Genomic DNA, 20,795 nt, shown 5'->3' with positions numbered 1-20,795 from the left:
AATATGCCAGTCTAGCCTTAAATATGCAAAACACAATGTTTCTTAATGCAATGCAATAGGTTAAATTAAATTTAACTGATAACATTTTTTAAGTAGTTGTGTAAGGCCTGAAAAAGTATTCATCATTTCATGGGTTCATTGTTAACCAACATACTGACCAGCTCCCAGTTGACTTGTTGTTAGCTCAGTTGGTAGAGCACTACACCGGTATCGCAAAGGTCATAGGTTGAAATCCCGTACAGGCCTGAATTTTTTTTCAGCTCATATTTTCACTACTGCTTAAGAAGAGTTTATTACTGCGAAGATCGCTTTCGCATTCATTTCAATTGAGCTTCTATAGTTTGCGAAAGCTAGTAGGCTTAGCCTAGTGCTAACACAGAGGCATGGATGACATCAATAGAGATTAAAAGAAAGCTGAAATGTTATGAAAATTTCCAATTTTAGAGGCAATGATGACAATTGATAAAGAAGATCAGGACGATGATGAAGTCACCTTTAAGTTAAGGTGGCTCTTAGATTTTATAGCGCAACCACACTCACTCTAGATCTATTGATGAATCAATTCCAATAGCAGCTAGCCATGTAGGCAATGCGTATCATTCAGCCTCAATACTCTACTAAGACAGGCAGTATAACAGTCGAAAATTTGAGTCTACTTTTAACAGCATTGTGCTGAAATTTCATGGTGAATCTATATTTAGCGATTAAACATTGATTTACCAAATGTAACTTACTTAAGTGATGAGCATTTTCACATTTTTCTATTAACAATTTTAACTTTTCTTTCCAATTATCTAAACTAACGTTTCGCAGTGAGTTCGCTTGTTTAAATATCTTGTAACAAAGTACTTTGAATATTCCTCTTTCTAGATCTGCTTTCAAGTATTCCATCCTGGGAGTACACGCGTCAGAAGGTTGATGGCTCTCACGCGAACCGCACGAATTTTCCAGCAATACACCAATGGATTTATGCAAGAATTAAACAAACTTATAAAATTGATACACTCATCCCAAGGCCTGGGGTCAGGTGACTTTCGGAAAAAGGTAGAGATGATGCCATAGGGAGAGTAGCAGATAAGCATTATTACGAAAATACACATTGCATTAAAGGCCACCTTACTCGCGCGCGCTAATCGCACCAATTTGTTATTTTGATTCTCAATTTCAGCTTGGTCGAAGATTTGATTCTAGTGATGACGCGCTATTTTGTAAATCATATTGTAAGCGCATCTAGTGGTTGCAATTTTGAATACTATGAGAGAAGAGTTAACAATATCATTTAAAGAAACAACCATTTATTCCACAGTCATAAGCAAAGATCAAATCCAGACAATTGCCACTACGATGAGTGCTCTCTTTGCGGTTACCAACGCGTGATAACGTAGATGAAGTGAGAGCCCAAGATATCTATCCACAGCTATGACTGCGATAGAGTTGAGGGATACCCCAGAGAGAAATAGAGCGAAGAACCTCACTATTTTGCTGATGTCGCACTCCAGGTTACTATCATAATCATTACTCGGACTGTTTAATCTAATCAAAACTCTTACCCTAAAAACTGCAGAGAGGGACAGGACGACCAAACCAACCAGCAAATCAGATACAGCGAGATGGATAAAGAAAACTCTTGAAGGAGGAGTTATGCTCGGGGCAGTCCAAAAGGCGTAAATGACGATAGAATTGCCAATAATTGTTAGAAAGAAAGACATGGCGGTAAAAACCTAGAACCTTAGTTGATGCTTTTCTACATGTTCATAAGCAATCAAATATAAACATAGATATAAACTAATACAGTTTGATCTCACTTATTTCTACCACTCACTGTCTAGTTTTCTCAAGTATCTCGACTTCGTCTCAGACCCACCAAACAACAAAAAAAATGCGTTGGCGCACGCGCATACTGCATTTGAAATTATGGCTGAGTTTTAACTGGGAAAATACGGATCTTAAACGTGTTAGACAGCTTCTTATTTTCTTCATCGTTTTTTTTTTCATAAATGACCCTCGCAGTAAATAATCTGGTCAACTCTAGAATCCTCATTGCCGTTGTGAAGAAAATAAATTTCAGATCCACTTTATCAATTGTTATCATTCAAATGTTGTGAACTATAGAAGAACCAATGCAGTTGTTGAAACGGTAATTGGTATCCAGAAGTTTCTTTATAACTTATTCAGTACTTACTGTCTTAAAAGAAAAACTCTCTTTGTAACCAATACTTATTCTCATAAATAAAACATTCTTTGTAGTAAACTACACATAGCCAGTTACACTTGAGTTTAGCCGGATAAATGCGATTCTACTTCTAGTCATATTCTGCAAAAATAAGCGGCTGATCTCTCTTAAATCTAGACATCTCATTGGGTTGCCGCAAATGAAAACTCTTTTCTCTCATAGCGTTATAACTTACATAATAGCCGACTATCAGGATTCACCTACAAATCTTTCATTCTGTAAGCTTAGCATCCTACGGTTTGCAATGTCAAAGAAGTTCTTAATTTCTCTAAAATTTCAAGTTTTAAAATAGCAACAGGAATCTGTGATATGAACGACAGAGGAACTTTGATACCTAAATAGCGAAAAGAAATTCACATGACAAGGACGCAAGATTAATGAATATAAAATCATAGCTGCAACAGTCGGTATGATTTTTTTTTTCACGAGGAAAAATAGCAATACAAAGCCATTATTTAGCTGTGGCCATGTCTTCTGCAGCTGCAAATGTTGTATGCGTGAGTTTAATCTTTATTCAACAAACAGCAATGAGACAAAATTTAAAATTGAGCTTTGTTTTTGATTTGTTTTTTAAATTTGATTTATGAAGAAACTATAATATCAGACTCGTCCATTGCAAAAATTCTGAGACTTTCAATAATTTCCTGACGGTTTTTTTGTGTTTCCATAAATCTGTCATAGCCATTTTTGTTCTGAAAAGTCCAATACGAATCTCTAAATATTCACGGTTGTAACAACTCCCTTTATCGTGCGATTATATCTCAACAATTTCTGAGCGTTAAATCTGACTATTTGAGTTACATTTACTCGTAATTTTCAATCGCTTACTTGCAAATTTAAGAGGCCCTGCGCCTAAGAAACGACCGATGATTTCTGGCTAAAAATTAAAATCGGCCGATTTTTATCTTCTAAATGGAGTTTACCTAATGCTATTTAAAAATGAATTGCTTTTGCTTCAGTTTCGCTTTAAACCAAAAATATTGACTCGCGAACTTGTTACGTCTGATAGCAGCAAAATTTGTCCCAAAATATGCCCTTTCAAAAACCGGTTCAAAAATCACTATCGCAACACAAAAGAATGAGAAAACTACGCAGTTATGAAGAAAAAGGCATTTCAATGCAATATCATTCGATAAACATCGAAAAACTTCAGAAGCGAATGAAAAATAAAAATTTTCAAATATTGCATATCAAATTAGGACATTAGAAGGATATACATCACATTTCTGGAAAACATTTTTCGGCCAAAGTATATTGACCTTGTACAAAGCGTTCAAAGTTGCAGTGTTTACCGTTATGTTGCTACTTCGGCGAAAGGCTGAAAACGTGAATTCTTCCCTTCAGTTGTGACTCTCGTACTTCGAAACAAGTTAAGAGAACTAAGTTTTCTATCAAAAAGAAATAGTGTATCTCAGTAAAAAAAAAAATAGGTGTTGGGGATGTTATGTGAAATGCGTGAGCTCTATCGATGACATATGACAATCACGCGCAAAACCCAAAGGGCAACTGGCCTTAAACCGGGGCTCGCTTTTGGTTTCTGAGCAGTATATCTTGCAAACAGGTTATGAGAATATTCAAACTTATCAGGTAAAAGTTGTTATCCTGATCTAACACCTAATTCTTGTACCTGATTTGCAAGGAATGTCTAGCGGCTAGACGGGAGAATTAGGATGAAGATCTTGGGGGCTAAAGGGTTAAATGTAATGTCAGTCCATTACAGCTTACCCCTACCCCCAACGCACACCTTCTGTCTCCCCAGAATACGTTTCTCACAAAAATCTCGGCCATTGCTACACAATTGGACCAGTAGGTTACCTTAACAAGAATAAAGCTTAAGCCTCATAGCGATCGTCCCTTTCCATTCCATCGGAAGAACTCGAGCATAGCGAACATAAATGGGCGGGTTAAGACCGTGGTAAACAATTGTGTCTCTGTCTTTGTTTTCTGAGAAAACCTGAGTAGAATATATTTGGTCGTAAAATTAACGAGTGTACGTTTTTTTTCTTTTTACAGTACGAGTTACTCTTACCCAATAACTTTCGTGAATGCTTTTCTGTAGGTTCAATGGCAGAGAGTATATGGCCCAGCCTAGTGTAACTGCTTTGTGGTTCAGTGGAAAAGGATCAGAGTACAGAATACAAAAAGGATTTGTTCCTCCTTGGGACTCTTTCTCCGCAAAAAGGTTTCTTTAGTTACGCATATTTTTTCATACCGTGTCTGATATGTCTCCGTTTCGCTTGTAATCTCTGAAAGTTTGTCCGTCATCACCATATTGTAGCTTGTATCTAGTAACCCACAGATCCAAATCATGTCTCCCCTGCGTCGCTATGCCTATTGCCCTTGTGGTCTGCTGAAGATCCACTTGCAGCCTTTGGTTGGTGTTTTTCACTCCAGCTCCCCACTTAGCATATCTAAGCGGGTTCTCGGACCCTTTGAAATGTAATCTAGCATTCGGTCCGGCATGTTTATTATTAAACACGGAGGAAGCGGTAATCTGTGAGTCAAAATAGCACCACTTTCCATGCCGAGAGTAGCTGGGGCTTTTGGTGATTCCGCACCTGAAATTGAGACAGAGAAATACAATCGCACAGATATTGAGTTGTTTATCATGGAATAAAGGAGGATTTTGAAACAGTTGAATAGAAATGTAAAAGTTCAAGTGATAGTCGAAGCTCTATTACAAATAAAAATTTGTACCCACAAAGGTCAAAAATTATTGCGGCACCTTTGGAGTAAGCAAAGGATTTTGGATCCCTGAAGTTTGTCTAGTCTAATTTCTGGATATGTTTAAATTGCTTCCCATATTGATGACTCAACGCAATCATGTTTTCGCGATGCATTTTGTAGGCACATCAGCATTTGAAGTTGTGAATAACGCAGTGAGGGTCCTCAGCTTCTTCAGCAGGTTCTTGTTTCCTTAACCCTTCAGTGCCCAAGATCTCATTACTAATTCTCCTTACTGTCTGCTATACAATTCTTATGAAGCTAGTTCTGAGAATTTGATACTGGATCAACTAGAAAATCCTCAAACTTATCTTTTTCATTATTCTCATCACCTGTCTGATTGATATTGTATGGTTATTGTAAGTAGAAATCCTGTCTTGGTCACTCATGGGAATTAAAGAGTCAATTTCCACTCTGATTTAGAAGTAACCTAAGCAAAATTTTCCTTGGCAATTTTTTGTGACAACATCCGAGGACTTTTAAGGAAGTGTTAATAATTGAATGTTTCAAGCAGGTTCGGGAACGTTTGCGAAGGTCCGCGAAGGTTCGCGAGGAAGGCAGACTCCGCGCCTATTGGCGGAGAGACAAATTGCAGACAGGAGAAGTAACTCATTGTAATTTAAACATGAGGCCGTTCACGTTAATCTCAAGAATACCTCCAAACCAACGCTACTTACATTTGCAGCTGACGACTTTTATATCTCCCTTGAATGCCTGACAGTAATGCTGAAAACATAAAAAATCATTCCTTTTTTATTTTATCGGAAAATCTTCCGGGTTCGTTACCGTATGGAGACTTCACAGAGTGAGCTAATTGAAGGCCTTTAGATACATCTTGAAAGTTAGCTTAATTTTATACTGAATTTTGTGTACTAAATCCGTATAACCTACTCTCGGTCCACATGAAATTATTTAAGAACTCTCAGCTTATATATATTTAATAAAGGGGGTAAGTTTCTAAAGAAACTGTGGTGCTGCGTCGGTGGGAGAGTATAAAACGTAATTAAGTGTAACAACTGAGTTGAAAACGTAAATTGGCCACCGTAAAGAGTAAAAAAAGCTGACGTTCCGAGTGTTAGATCTTCGTTAGAGCGATCCAATCGCATCCAATCCGATCGAAACGTCAGCTTTTTTACTCTTTACGGTGGCCAATTTACATTTTCAACTCAGTTGTTAACACTAAATTACCTTAAATATATTTAACTTTATTAAGCTTCGAAGCGGTTTCCATATATTGACTCCAATGATACTTAGATTTAAAATTACTCATTTTACTTTAAACGACAGTACAACATTTTGATTATCAGCACAGAGTGAAATGTGGTCCATTCGCCTTTAAAAGAAAAGATGAAAAACCACCATTTTATCCGCATACACGTCAAACTACTTTAGGACCAAACGATAAAAACATTCAAAGAAAAATATGACAGATGGAAAGTTTTCACATCTTTCGTCGAAATATGAAGATTTTATGAGAAAGATACCACGAATGAAAGACAAGTGTCTCGAGGAATCAATAACACCTTCTTCTTGGTCTTTTATCAAGATTTTTTTGTTACCTTCATGTCGTAAAATTGGGTGTAAATTGCTTCTTCGTCGTATTCCAGTTCGTTTCCTTTTTTTAGTAAGGAGAGCTCCTCTGTCGTTCAACTCACAGGTTCCCTGACTTTTGAAAACTTTTCTGAAATTTGTTGAAACGCATCGAGGGTCTCTCTGACATAGCAAACCACAGGATACCAGGCTTGCGAAGTGAATTGTTTTGAACGTGAAGCCTTTAAGTCGGCGATGACTGTAAGTTATTACAGGACAGGAAAGAGATGCTTCCTTACAAAGAAATACTTGAGATGCTATGACTTCAGACATTAATAACACGACAAGTTCAGCACACAGAGTAAAACTTATTTTGGTATACATTCTCCTCAGCTTTGTTATTGTGTCGCAGGCGTTTTCATCACAAGTCAACAAGGGAATGTTATTGAATAATTTGAATGAAAGCTGGAGATTTTAATTATAATCTTACTAATCATAGCCGAATCGACTGGCCAATTGAAAGGAATCAGTGAGAGCTGAATAACAGTGCGATTAATGATTAAGATAACATTTCCGAGTCAAGTATTAATCTCGTCAGCCATTTCCGTCTGAATAAACAAAGATCTTATTTGATTCAGAGATTTAAAATAAAAAATGACCTCTGACATCCGTTAAATTTTTCTCGTTTATCAGTTGTTATCATATAGATTTTCCTGTTAACTATAGACTCATCGATGCAGTTGTTGAGATATTAATATTGTTATCTACCGTAGAAGTTTCTGAATTTATTAAGTATTCAACCTCTTAAAAAAAAAACTCCTTAAAAAAACACTTCCCGCAGACAAAATATACTCATTTTTACTACTGAGTTGAAAATTAGTGCGGTACTTACTAAATTATTGAGAAACTTCTAGACACCAGTTATCATGTTAACACATAAATTAAAATCTCCAACTTCCATTTAAATTATTCAATATCATCCCTTGTTGACTTCTAATGAAAACGCCTGCGACACAATTGCAAAGCTGAGAAGTATGCATACCTTAGACCAGGTCATCACCAGAAAATCAAAATGAATTTAACTCTGTGTGCTGAACTTATCGTGTAATGAAAGGTTCTTTCAAACTTCTTAAAAGTATTACATGTTTTGGAATCGCTTGACATTTCTAGAAATGTCAAGCGATTCCAAAACTTAAATTGATTTTTCAGTGGACGAATTTCCCAATTTGGTGCATAGTGTAAAATCGCAAGGTCTTTTTCACTCTGAAAACATTTTTTAGGATAATTTTCTGTCAAATGCTGCGCTGACATAAGAGTTTTGAAATAATAATACAGATCTACTGACGCACGTCTAGTATTCAGTGAGAAGAAAAAGTTTAGAATTCCAAATATCTCAATGCATTGGAATAAGTTTGAGGTCAAAATCTTGTTTTTTTTTTTTTTCTTTTTTTGGGGGTTTTTTTTTCCGAGATATCCCGAACAGTTTTCTTTTAACGCAGACGCTTCTTCTCGGTTATGAAGGAAAATGACAGAACCTTTCTCTAACCCTGCAGTTCTTCCCCAGTCTACTGTGGGCGAAAACTGTTGACCTGCTATCCTCACAAGTATCTTTCATAGCTCTGGTTCTTCCCTCTTTTACGCATTTTCTCGGCGACCCCACTTTGGAAAAACTACTACTGCCAGAACGACCAAGCTTACGAGCGACTTCACTGCGCCGCCGTGGAAAGCGCAAAAAAATATATGAAAGTGTAAATTAGCAGAAAGTGGGGAGAGTATAAAACAGCAACGTATATAAGTCTTAGTCTTAAGAAGTTCGAACTTTCCTTAAAAACTGGAAAAAAAAAAACATGCCGCACTTAGGCTTCTCCGTGTCTACTACGGCAAATTATTCAAGTTGCTTGAAATTTAGTGCGCATGCGTAGCCGTTTGACCAATATGTAGGTCTTACTACAGGATTCAAATATGCAGGCGTTATTGACCAAGCGTGAGGTCAAGATAGCGAGATATTAGCCGAGTTCTGTTTAGGCGTTTTTATGAATCTAAAAGAAGTCAAGGTCTGTAAAAGCGGGAAAAAAAGAACGAGGCTAATAGCCAGCCATCTCGACTGAACAAGCTTGGTCAATAAAGGATTTGTTATATAAAGATTTCGCTGTATTACGAATCAAGATTGACTTGTTTTTTTGGATCAACATCAGTATTTGGGCAACTGCCCACCTACCCCTCCCCTAACCCAACAACAGTCAATTGATAACAATTTAGGGTGAATGTTGGGTTAGGGGAGGGGTAGGTGGACAGTTGCCCAGATACTGATTTTGATCCGTTTTTTTTTTTTTTCAGAGAGCTGAGCGAGAAAGCCAACTGTGTTTGTAATACAATAAACCCGGGTCCCTCTTCCGAGGGCAGTCGTATTTTATTTATTTTAGCACAAATAAATAGACAAATTTTTTTTACCTTTTTAACGTATAATTGAGTGCAAACAGCTTCTTTGTCACATTCCAGTTCTTTTCCTTCCTTAAGAGGGACGACTCCTTTGTCGTTTAACTCAAAGGTTTCCTCAGTTTTGAATACTTTTTGAAATTTGTTGAAACGCATCGAGGGTCTCTCTGACATTGCAAACTACAAGATATCAAGCTTGCATAGTGAAATATTTTGAACGTAAAGCCTTTAAGTCGGCGATGTTTGCGAGTTATCACAGGACAAGAAAGAGACGCTTCCTCACAAAGAAATGCTTGAGACGCTACGAGTTCGGACATTATAACACAACTAGAACAGCACACAGAAAAAAATTAATTTCGTTTTTTTTTTCGGTCGAGACTTTGCCTTCGGTGCGTATAATCAGCCTTGTAACAGGAAGATTTTAATTAATGTAAAAGGAGTTCACAGTAGATGTTTATTTAATATTTTTCGTTCCAAATGTTTCTTTGCTTTCCAATTATATTCAAATGGACGGGCTAATTGAAAGAATGCTCTGAGCGCTGAATAACAGAATAAACAATAGTAATCGTTCATTAAATGTTACTGGGAGACATGTTTGTCTGTACCAAGTGTGAATTACATCAGCCATTTCTGTCTGAATAAACATTGAAATATATCATCTTATTCGAGGATGAAAAACAAAAACAAAACAAAACTGTGAATTTCGCCTTCCCTTAAAATTCAAATCCATTTTATCAGTTTTTGTCATTTAAATGTTCTGGTCAACTCTAGAAGCCTCATTGCCGTTGTGAAGTTAATAATTGATTTTCAGGCCCTCTTCATCAATTGTTTTCATTCAAATGTTGTTTTGGACTATAGAAGCCTCAGTGCCGTTGTTGAAATGGTAATTGGTATCCGGCAGTTTCTTTAATTTATAATTTATTCAGCACTTATTGTCTTAAAAGAAAAACTCTCTTTGTAACCAACACTTATTCTCAAATAAAACACACTCAATAGTAAACTACACATAGCCAGTTACATTTGATTTGAAGATAAATGCGATTTTACTTCCAGTCATATTCTGCAAAAATGATCATCTAATCTTCTTAAACTTTTAGCGCAGTTGGTAGAGCGCTTCACTGGTATCACAGAGGTCATGGGTTCAAATCCCGTACGAGCCTTAACTTTTTTTCAGGTGTTATTTCATTACTAGTTAATTGGTGTTCATAGCTGCGAGGATCTCTTATATTCGTTTCTTCACCGCAGTGCACATATATGATTTTCATATATCCACACTCATTACTCTTGGCATTGGGTTGTCGCACATGTGAACTCTTTTCTCTCATATCGCTATAACTTACATATTAGCCGACTATCAGGATTCACCTTGAAATCTGTTATTCTGTAGGCTTAGGATCCTACATACAAGTACACAAATGCTAAGAATTGGCATTGTGTGATAAAGAAATGTTCCAAGAGAGCATTGAGTAGGAAAAATTTGAAGTATACCCAAGCCGGAAACTGAACTAATTTGAAATGGTCTATGTTAGCAATGTTGTTATTTTCATTCAGAGTATATAAGAGGGTCCCCAATAGGTTCTCGGGATCCGGGATTGGACCTTTTTAAAGGCCAGGATCCGGGAATTTAGAGTAAGAGGGCAGCGAGATGCGGGATTGCTATTATGAACGGAACGCGGGAATCGGCGATTTTGCGGGATTCGGGAAATAATCAATTCAAACGACCCGAGAACCGAGACGTCCCGGACGTTGACGGGAATGTCTGATGAAATTTATTTTCTCAGTCTATGAAAAGCACCAGGCACACAGGCTCACTAGTATTCAGGAGGCGGTCGGGCTGGTTAGCGAAACTCTTTAACCATTGCGCGGGAATGAAACTTCTGTGAGAAGCGGAGTTGTTAGTTTACCGAAAATGCTCAATGGCCCCTAGGGTAATGTGTTATCTAAGACCGCTGCGTCGATTGAAATGCCAAACGGACTTGAAAACCTCCAGCAAGTCTAAGAATTATGATTGAGTTGCTTGGCACTAGACGGGGAGAATACTCGCTCGGTTGTGCATCAAAAAGATAAACTTTTCACCGTGTTAGATTACGCAAGAAACTTTGGAAATGCAACAAAAGAAGGCTTAAAGAGAGGAACCAATTGGGCGACGTACTATTTTTCAAATCCAAATTCTTGGTATCCTCTATTCGAACGTGCTATGATCCTGTCTGCCATTCCCGTAATTTAACCGTTAACACCTGCACTGATGGCACCACAGAGCATACACAAGATGACGGGCTGGGCATAAACATTTGTTGCAGCGGCAAAAGTAAACACTGTTTTGTATTGTGTCAGCGCTCTGTCAGATAGGAAACAACAATGGCAAGAGCTTGAACTACTCAGTTGTAATTCTATCAGAAAGAAATTCAGCCGGGCGGACCGGTCAGCCTCGAACACTCTGACTTCGAGGGGCAGCAAGAAAACAGCGGGAAACAAGGCGAAGAGGAAGATGGAATATTAGAGTACAATTCCACGAGTGATGTTGGAACATTCCATCTTTGGAGCGAGAGGCTAATTGTCTCCTCGGAAGAGGTTCCCGCTTCAGAAGACGTATTCGCTTCAACAGCAGAATTGTGTTGTGTAAATTTTTCTTTATTTACCTTGTTATGGAACAATGGGATTGCCGTTACCTTTTGTCTTTCATGCACTTGTTGACTACTAACTGATCCGTTTTTGGTACGTGATCGAAGTTAAACGGAAGGAAGTTGTTACCGTGACTAGCGTCCCTTATTTGTGCTTTGAAAACTTCTTGAATGAACGATATTGTCATTTTGGTGAAAAGGGAGAAACTTACGTCTGACGGTGAATATAGACTTCAACGAATCAATCCTGGTTTAGAATCAATCATCCTAACGAAGAGGCCCTCTTACATTTAGGAAATGGACCAAGATAAAATTGCATGATCGGGATCGGGATCGGGATCGGGATCGGCTGGTATAAACCGTCGTGATAACGGGATTGAGAGAAAATTCTAGTCGGGATCGTGGGATTGAAGAAACCTATTGGGAACCCTCATGTAAGCTGTCAAGAAGTTGAAACATGGCACGGCAGTTCGTGCTGAGAGCTAACACACTCAAAAGATTAGACCTATACTAAAAATAGAAACAACATCTGCACATCAGAGAGCATTGTGGTATTTCTGCAAAAGCGTGCTATATCATTTTTTGAGGATGGATAAAAACATAATAGACATCAAGTGTCCTTAACATCGTCGCTCTTATGACTGTAGCATCCACATCCCAAAAAAAAGCCGTCCACCCGGGTACACTTGTATTCATTAACAACATTCCTGCACAATCCACCATTTAAACAAGAATTTTCTACACAGTGGTTAATGTCTATGCAATAGAGAAGACTGAAATTATGTCTTCCTTGAAATTGATATTGATTCAGAACACGAGAATCCAAAAGAGCATATTCGTTCGTTTTAATGTGTTGCCACAGGTGCGTTTTGCTTCCATCATGAATCAGAAGGACTATTAAGCTAAAACTGTCAATAATTAACTTGCTAATAAGTCAAACAGCTGTTGCGCTTGAAAACCAGAATCAACAATCACATCGTGTCAGCAACGGAAGGAGACATTCTTCTTAAAGTGCTGTTATTCGGCTACAAAATGAAAAAGAAATAAGAAAAAATGAGTATTAATAAGCATATGCACTAGTTTTGGCCGTTTTTCTCAATTCCCCTGCCTTAACCGTTAGACTCCCAAGATCTGATTGACAATTCTTCCTTACAGGTTCCATACTTTTATTTGTAAACAGGTTCAGAGAATTTTGTTCTCAATCAGATACAAAACCCATCAGCTGATAGATTCACCTTATCTTCTCGCCTGCTTTTAAGGTTATGTATTCAGACCCTAAGGATAAGTTTCATTTTCATTACTACTAAAAGTTAAAGTAATGCGATGTAAAATTCCGTGAACTCTCATAAACGCTTTGTTAGAACTAAGTGAGAGCATTCCGGGCCAGTTCAGTGACTTTAAACTAGGGAACTATTCTTTAATTTAGTGTCAGTCCATTGTAGTATCCGTATTTTATTGTACAACCAGGATTGTTACTCATACACGTAAATGTGACCATATAACACCAGTACTCTGTAAACTCCACTGGTTGCCAATTGAAGAGCGCATAGTTTTTAAAAATTCTTTTATTGACACTTAAATGCTTCAACGGCCTAGCGCCAACATACCTCTGCGATCTTATAAAAAATATGTGCCCAGACGCAATTTAAGATCAATTAATGGCCATCGTTTGGTTGACGTTGTTTACATAACTACCAGACATGGTTCAAGATCATTTTCTGTAGCCTTGGCTAAATTATGGAACGCACTGCCGCAGGAAATCCGTTCAAGTGTCAGTTTGTTACAATTCAAGCGCAGTCTTAAATCACATCTTTTTAGGAAAGCTTTTTAACCAGATATTTTATTATTGGTTGGTCAGTTAACTATTTATTTAGGTAGGTAGGTAGGTAGTTAGTTAGTAAGTTTTTATCATAAGGTTTTACTATTCTTAGTTTTTATTCTGATTGTGACAGCTTAGTTATTTTATTAGTTAGTATATCTTACTCATGTTCTAGATATTTCTAGGTGAGATATTTTAAAATAATTCAATACCACTATTGGATAGCGATAGAAATAGTGCTATATCAATAAATTATTGTTATTATTATATTAATATTAGATTCGTCTGTCGCAAAAAGTCAAGGGCTTTTAATTTTTTCCTGTTTCGGACAAGAAGAGATGTTCACCGCTAATTTTTAATCAATGTTATCATCATTATCACAATCAATTTTTTTATCATTATGATTATAATTATTAATAAATGCAAATTTCGCCCTAAAAAGTGTAATACAAGTCTCTGAACCTTAACAGTTGTACAGAGTTCCTTTATTGTAAGATTATTTTACAAAAATTCCAAAGCATAATATCTCTGACTATCTGGGTTTACACTCACTCGCGATATTCATTGGCATTTTTGCAGGTTTAGCAAAAAAAACAACTCGTTTTACGGCATGTCAACTCATCAGAGGTTCCTTGCCGCTCTTTTCATAATGAAGACTGACTTATGTATCTCTTTCTATTGAAAAAAAAAACAATTTTCTTCTTGAAGTAGTTAAGAGACCGTGAAAAATGACATATTTTTATTATTAGACACCAGCCTGGTTTTCATTGAGGCCATCCAAACATAAACTACATTTGAAACACTACACTTTTGGTCTTCGTCAGGCACTGAGGTTAATCAAACATGAGGCTCCAAAAAGAGAATATTCGTTAGTTCGTTTTCACAGGTGCGTTTTCATGTGCTGCCATTGGTGCATTTGGCTCACATCATTAATAATAATGACTAATAAGCTTAAACTACCATTTAATCGGTTGTAGTAGTGTAGTTTGATCGTCCGGGTGAGTATAGTCCTGAGAAGGACTGTTGTCGGTAGTGGTGACTGACGTTTCGACAACCTGAGCGGAAGTCATCATCACTCTGATACATATATAATACATAGGAAGAAGTTTGGAATCAAAATCTTGTCTTTTTTTTTCATTGCGAGATATCCCAAGCATTTTTTAACACAGACACTCCTTTTCGGTTATGAGGGCAAATGAAAGAACCTTTCTCTAACCCTGCAGTTCTTCTCAGTCTACTGTGAGCGAAAACTATAGACCTGCTAGACGGAAAAAGAACCCAGTGGGTTTCTCTATACAGGATACAATATGGCGACGACGGATAAACCTTTCAAGTCTCGTGAACGCAATGGTTAATTGACGGTTTGAAAACGCTGACGTCAATCAAATTACACTACCTCACAATGCACACATTTTCAGACATACACACATTACTTCAATTAAATATGCCAGTCTAGAATTGAGTATGCAAAACAGAATGTTTCTAAATGTAACACAACAGGTTAAATTAAATTAAACTAAAAACACTTATCCTGCCTTCATAGCTATTAAACCATATGAGCTTTAAGTAGTTGTGAAAATAAGGCCTGAAAAAGGTCATTTATTCATCGTTTCATGGATTCATTATTAACCAACATGAAGACCAGCTCCCAGTTGACTTGTTGTTAGCTCAGTTGGTAGAGCACTACACCGGTATCGCAAAGGTCATAGGTTCAAACCCCGTACAGGCCTGAATCTTTTTTCAGGTCATATTTTCACTACTGCTTAAGAAGTGTTTATTACATCGAAGATCGCTTTCGCATTCATTTCATGTGAGCTTCTCTTGTTTATGCAAGCTAGAAGGCTGATGCTAATGCAGAGACATGGGTGACATAAATAGAGATTGAAAGAAAGCTGAAATGTTATGAAATTTTCCAATTTTAGAGGCAATGATGACAATTGATAAAGAAGATCAAGACGATGATGAAGTCACCTAAATATAACCTTTAAGTTAAGGTGGCTCTTAGATTTTGTAGTGCAACCAGACCCACTCTAGATCTATTGATAAATCAATTCCAATAGCAGCTAGCCATGTAGGTAATGCAAATAATTCAGCCTCGATGGTCTACTGAGACAGGCAGTATAACAGTCGAAAATTCGAGATCTACTTGTACCAGCATGTACTTAAATTTCATGCTGACTCTACATTTAGCGATTTAACATTGATTCACCAAATGTTACTTATTTAAATTACGAGTGCTTTCACATTTTTCTATTAACAATTACAACTTTTCTTTCCAATTATTCAAAACTAACGCTTCGCAGTGTGTTCGCCTGTTTAAATATCTTGTAACAAAGTACTTTGAATATTCCTCTTTCTAGATCTGCCTTCAAGTATTCCGTCCCGGAAGTACACGCGTCAGAAGGTTGATGGCTCTCACGCGAACCGCACGAATTTTCCAGCAATACACCAACGGATTTATGCAAGAATTACACAGACTTACAGAAATAGATACACTCATGCCTGAGGCTAATGAAGGACTGGGGTTAGGTGACTTTCGGAAAAAGGGAGAGATGATGCCATAGGGAGCGTAGCAGATAAGCATTATAACGAATATATACAGTGCATTAAAGGCCAGCTTACTCGCGCGCGCTAATCGCACCAATTTGTTATTTTGATTCTCAATTTCAGCTTGGTCGAAGATTTGATTCTAATGATGACGCGCTATTTTGTAAATCCTAATATAAGCGCATCTAGTGGTTGCAATTTTGAACACTATGAGAAGAGTTAAGAATATCATTTAAAGAAGCAACCATTTATTCCAGAGTCATAAGCAAAGACTAAATCCAGACAATTGCCACTTCTGACGATGAGTGCTCTCTTTGCGGTTACCAACTTTGCGTGATAACGTAGATGAAGTGAGAACCCAAGATATCTATCCACAGCTATGACTGCGATAGAGCTGAGGGATACCCCAGAGAAAAATAGAGCGAAGAACCCCACTGTCTTGCTGATGTCGCACTCCAGGTTACTATCATAATCATTACTCTGATTGTTTAATCTGATCAAAACTCTTACCCTAAAGACTGCAGCGAGGGACAGGACGACAAAACCAACCAGCAAATCAGACATAGCCAGATTGATAATGAAAACTCTTGAAGGAGGAGTTATGGTCGGGGCAGTCCAACAGGAGTAAATGACGATAGAATTGCCAGTAATTGTTAGAAAGAAAGACATAGCGGTAAAAACCTAGTGCCTTAGTTGATGCTTTTCTACATGTTCATGAGCAATTAAATATAAACATAAATATAAACTAACAGAGTTTGATCTCACTTATTTACTACTCACTGTCTAGCGTTCTCAAGTATCTCGACTTCGTCTCAGACCCACCAAACACAAAAAAAAGCGTTGGCGCACGCACATACTGCATTTGAAATTATGACTGAGTTTTAATTGGGAAAATACAGATCTTCAACGTGTGAGCTCTCGACATCTTATTGGGCTGCCGCAAATGAAAACTCTTTTCTTTCATAGCGCTATAACTTACATAATAGCCGACTATCAGGGTTCACCTTCAAATCTTCCATTCTGTAAGCTTAGCATCCTACGGTTTGCAATGTCCAAGAAGTTCTCGATTTCCCTAAAATGTCAAGTTTTAAAATAGCAACAGGAATCTGTGATATGAACGAAAGAGGAACTTTGATACCTGAATAACGAAAAGAAATTCATATGACGAGGACGCAGTCTATAACTAATTTGAATATAAAATCATGGAACGGCAACAGTCGGTGTGATTGTTTTTTCACGAGGAAAAATAACAATACAAAGCCATCATTTAGTTGTGGCCATGTCTTCTGCAGTTATAAATGATTTATGCGTGAGTTTAATCTTAATTCAATAATCAGCAATGAGACAAAGTTTAAAATTGAGCTCTCCGATAATACAACACGTGCACTGTCAAAATGGCATTAAAGTTTACGTTAGTCCAAATTGTAACCCGGCTCAGCGAATGTAAAACTAACTGGTAATAAAATCAAAATTGCGCCGATATCGCAAACGCCTTCAGAGCTTTTTCTTGACCTTCAAAGACTACGTCATATCTCGCCATGAGTGAGATGCTCCTGGCGGACAAAGCCATGCTTACAAGCCGCGTTCCTGTAGTGGAGTGGTTATTACGTCCGCCTTATACACGAAGATTTGCAGGTTGGAATCCTGCTAGAAACACGTGTCACAATTTGATTAACGAAGAAACTATAATATCAGATTCATCCGTTGCAAAAATTCCAGGACTTTCAATGATTTCGTGACGGTTTTATGTGTTTCCATAAATCTCTCATGGCCATTTTTGCTCTAAAAAGTCGAAACCTTCACAGTTGTAACAACTTCCTTTATTATGCGATTATTTCTCAACAATTCCTGAGCGTTAAATCTAACTATTTGAGTCACATTTACTCGCAAGGTTCATTTGCTTACTTACAAATTTACTACGGCACCTTTGGAGTCTCCAGAGGTTTTTGAATCACTGGAGTCTATCTTGTCTAATTCCTGAATATTTTTAAATTGCTTCCCATATGGATGACTCAACGCTATCGTGTTTTCGCGATGCATTTTGTAAGCACATCAGCATTTGAAGTTGTGAATAACGCAGAGAGGGTCCTCGGCCTCTTCAGCAGGTTCTTGTTTCCTTAGCCTTTCAGTGCCCAAGATCTCATTATTAATTCTCCTTACTGTCTGCTATACAATTCTTACGATGCTAGTTCTGAGAATTTGGTACTGGATCAACTAGAAAATCCTCAAACTTATCCTTTTCATTATTCTCATCACCTGTCTGATTGATATTGTATGGTTATTGTAAGGAGAAATTCTGTCTTGGTCACTCATGGGAATTAAAGGCTTGATTCCTACTTTAATTTAGAAGTAACCTATGCAACATTTTCCTTTGCAATCTTTTTGACAGCATTCGAGGACTTCCAAGGAAACTGTAAAAATCGAAATGTTTCAAGCAGGTTCGGGGAATGTTTGTGAGGGTCCGCGAAGGTTCGCGAGGACGACAGACTCCGCACCTATTGGCGGAAAGAAGAAGTAGCCGGGACAAGTAACTCAGTGTGGTTTAAACACAAAGTCGTTGACTTTAATCTCAAGAATACCTTTCAAACCAACGCTACTTACATTTGCAATTGACGACTTTTAATCTTCCTTGAAGGCCTGACAGTGGTGCTGAAAACAAAAAAATCATTAATTTTTTATTTTATCGGGAAATCAATAAGTCTTCCGGGTTCATCACCGTATGGAGACTGCACAAGAGTGAGCTAATTGAAGGCCTTTAGATACATCTTGAAATTTTTAGCTTGAAGCTAAAATTTTATACTGAATTCTGTGCACTAAATCCGTTTGACCTACTTTCGGTCCATCTGAATTTATTTAAGAACTTTTAACTTAAAATATATTTAACTTTATTGAGCTTCGAAGCAGTTTGCATATATTGACTCCAACGATACTTAGATTTAAATTACCACTTAGGAAAAATTTCTCATTTTACTTTAAACGATAGTACAACATTTTGATTATCATCATTTAGAGAAATGTGGTCCATTCGCCTTTAAAAGAAAAAGATGAAAAATCACCATTTTACCCGCATACACGTCAAACTGGTTTAGGACCAAACGATAAAAACATTCAAAGAAAAATGTGACAGATGGAAAGTTTTCACATCTGTCGTCGAAATATGAAGATTTTATGGGAAAGATAACACTAACGAAAAACAAGTGCCTCGAGGAATCAATAACAACTTCGAATTCTTCTTGGTATTTTATCGAGGTTTTTTTTGTTACCTTCGTGTCGTAAAATTGGGTGTAAATTGCTTCTTCGTCGTATTCCAGTTCGTTTCCTTTCTCAGTAAGGAGAGCTCCTCTGTCGTTCAACTCACAGGTTCCCTGGCTTTTGAAAACGTTTCTGAAATTCGTTGAAACGCATCGAGGGTCTCTCTGACATAGCAAACCACAGGATACCAGGTTTGCTTGGTGAATTGTTTTGAACGTGAAGCCTTTAAGTCGGCGATGATTGTAAGTTATCACAGGACAAGAAAGAGACGCTTCCTTACAAAGAAATGCTTGAGATGTTACGACTTCAAACATTAATAACAGGATAAGTCCACCACACAGAGTAAAACTCATTTTGATTTTCTGGTGATGACCTCGTCTAAGGTATATATGCTCCTCAGCTTTGTAATTGTGTCGTAGGCGTTTTCATCAGATGTCAACCAGGAGATGATATTGAATAATTTAAATGAAAGTTGAAGATTTTAATCATTATCTAACCAATCATAGCCGAATCGACTGGCTTGAAAGGACGCACTGAAAGCTGGATAACAGTGCGTTTTCAATTGTTGATTTAATGTTAAAGAAGACGACATTTCCGAGTCAAGTATTAATCACATCAGCCATTTCTTTCTGAATGAACAAAGATCTTATTTGATTCAGAGATTTAAAATAAAAAATGACCCTGCCGTCCATTAAATTTTTCTAGTTTCTCAGTTGTTATCATATAGACTTTCCTGTTAGCTATAGACTTGTCAATGTAGTTGTTGATATATTAATATTGTTATCTACCGCAGAAGTTTCTGAATAATTTATTGAGTACTTAGCCTCTGTAAAAAAACACTCTTTAAAAAAAACACTTCTTTAGCTGTAGACAAAATATGCTCAGTTACAACTGAGTTGAAAATTAATGAGGTACAAACTAAATGTTTTAGAAACTTTTAAACACCAGTTATTATGTCAACAACTGCATCAAGGCAAAGTAACATTTAAGTGATAACAACTGATAATCGGCGATGGCTGCAAGCTATAGCGTGATGAAACAAAATAGTTTTCATGGAAGGAAACGAAACGAAATGCTCATAGTTTAGACATCACAAATTTGAAAGCAAATAGAACACTTCGTAGACAAAATATGTCCAGTTACAACTGAGTTGAAAATTAATGCGGTTCTATTTGCTTTCAAATTTTTTGATGCCTTGATGCAGTTGTTGACGTTATAACTGGTGTCTAGAAGTTTCTAAAACATTCAGTTAGTACGGCATTAATTTTCAACTCAGTTGTAACTGAGTATATTTTGTCTGCGAGAAGGGCTTTTTTTTTAAAGAGTTTTTTTTTCTGAGAGATTAAGAATTCTTGCCCTAAAGGCTGCAGAGAGGGACAGGATGACCAAACCAACCAGAAAATCAGACAGCCAGATTGATAAAGAAAACTCGTGAGGAAGGAGCTATGCTTGGGGCAGTCCAAAAGGCGTAAATGACAATAGAATTGCCAATAATTGTTAGAAAGAAAGACATGGCGGTAAAAACCTAGAACCTAAGTTGATGCTTTCTACATGTTCATCAGCAATCAAATATAAACATAGATATAAACTAATACAGTTTGATCTCACTTATTTCTACTACTCGTTGTCTAGC

At 37.2% G+C, this 20,795-nt stretch overlaps 1 protein-coding gene across 3 annotated transcripts in view; it reads right to left on the bottom strand.

The window, feature by feature from the left end:
* Positions 1-20,795, bottom strand: part of LOC149048248 (retinoschisin-like) — a 68,002-nt gene that overhangs the window by 32,865 nt on the left and 14,342 nt on the right. The window contains exons 5-6 of one of the 3 annotated variants that reach the window (XM_089199024.1): positions 18,512-18,559; positions 12,544-12,569 (exon numbers count right to left, since the gene is read on the bottom strand). The exons of 1 other annotated variant lie outside the window; for it this stretch is intronic. In XM_089199024.1, the coding sequence (XP_089055150.1) occupies positions 12,562-12,569; positions 18,512-18,559 (56 nt within the window). In that variant the 3' untranslated portion in view covers positions 12,544-12,561. Of the gene's footprint in view, positions 1-12,543; positions 12,570-17,714; positions 18,406-18,511; positions 18,560-20,795 lie in introns of those variants that run through there. One more of the 3 variants, XM_089199023.1, reaches the window with a different exon arrangement.

The sequence above is a fragment of the Pocillopora damicornis genome, chromosome 3, assembly GCF_964200805.1.
Source record: "Pocillopora damicornis chromosome 3, jaPocDami1.2, whole genome shotgun sequence".
In the NCBI taxonomy this organism is placed as follows: domain Eukaryota; kingdom Metazoa; phylum Cnidaria; class Anthozoa; order Scleractinia; family Pocilloporidae; genus Pocillopora; species Pocillopora damicornis.
This window is presented reverse-complemented; position numbering and strand designations above follow the sequence as displayed.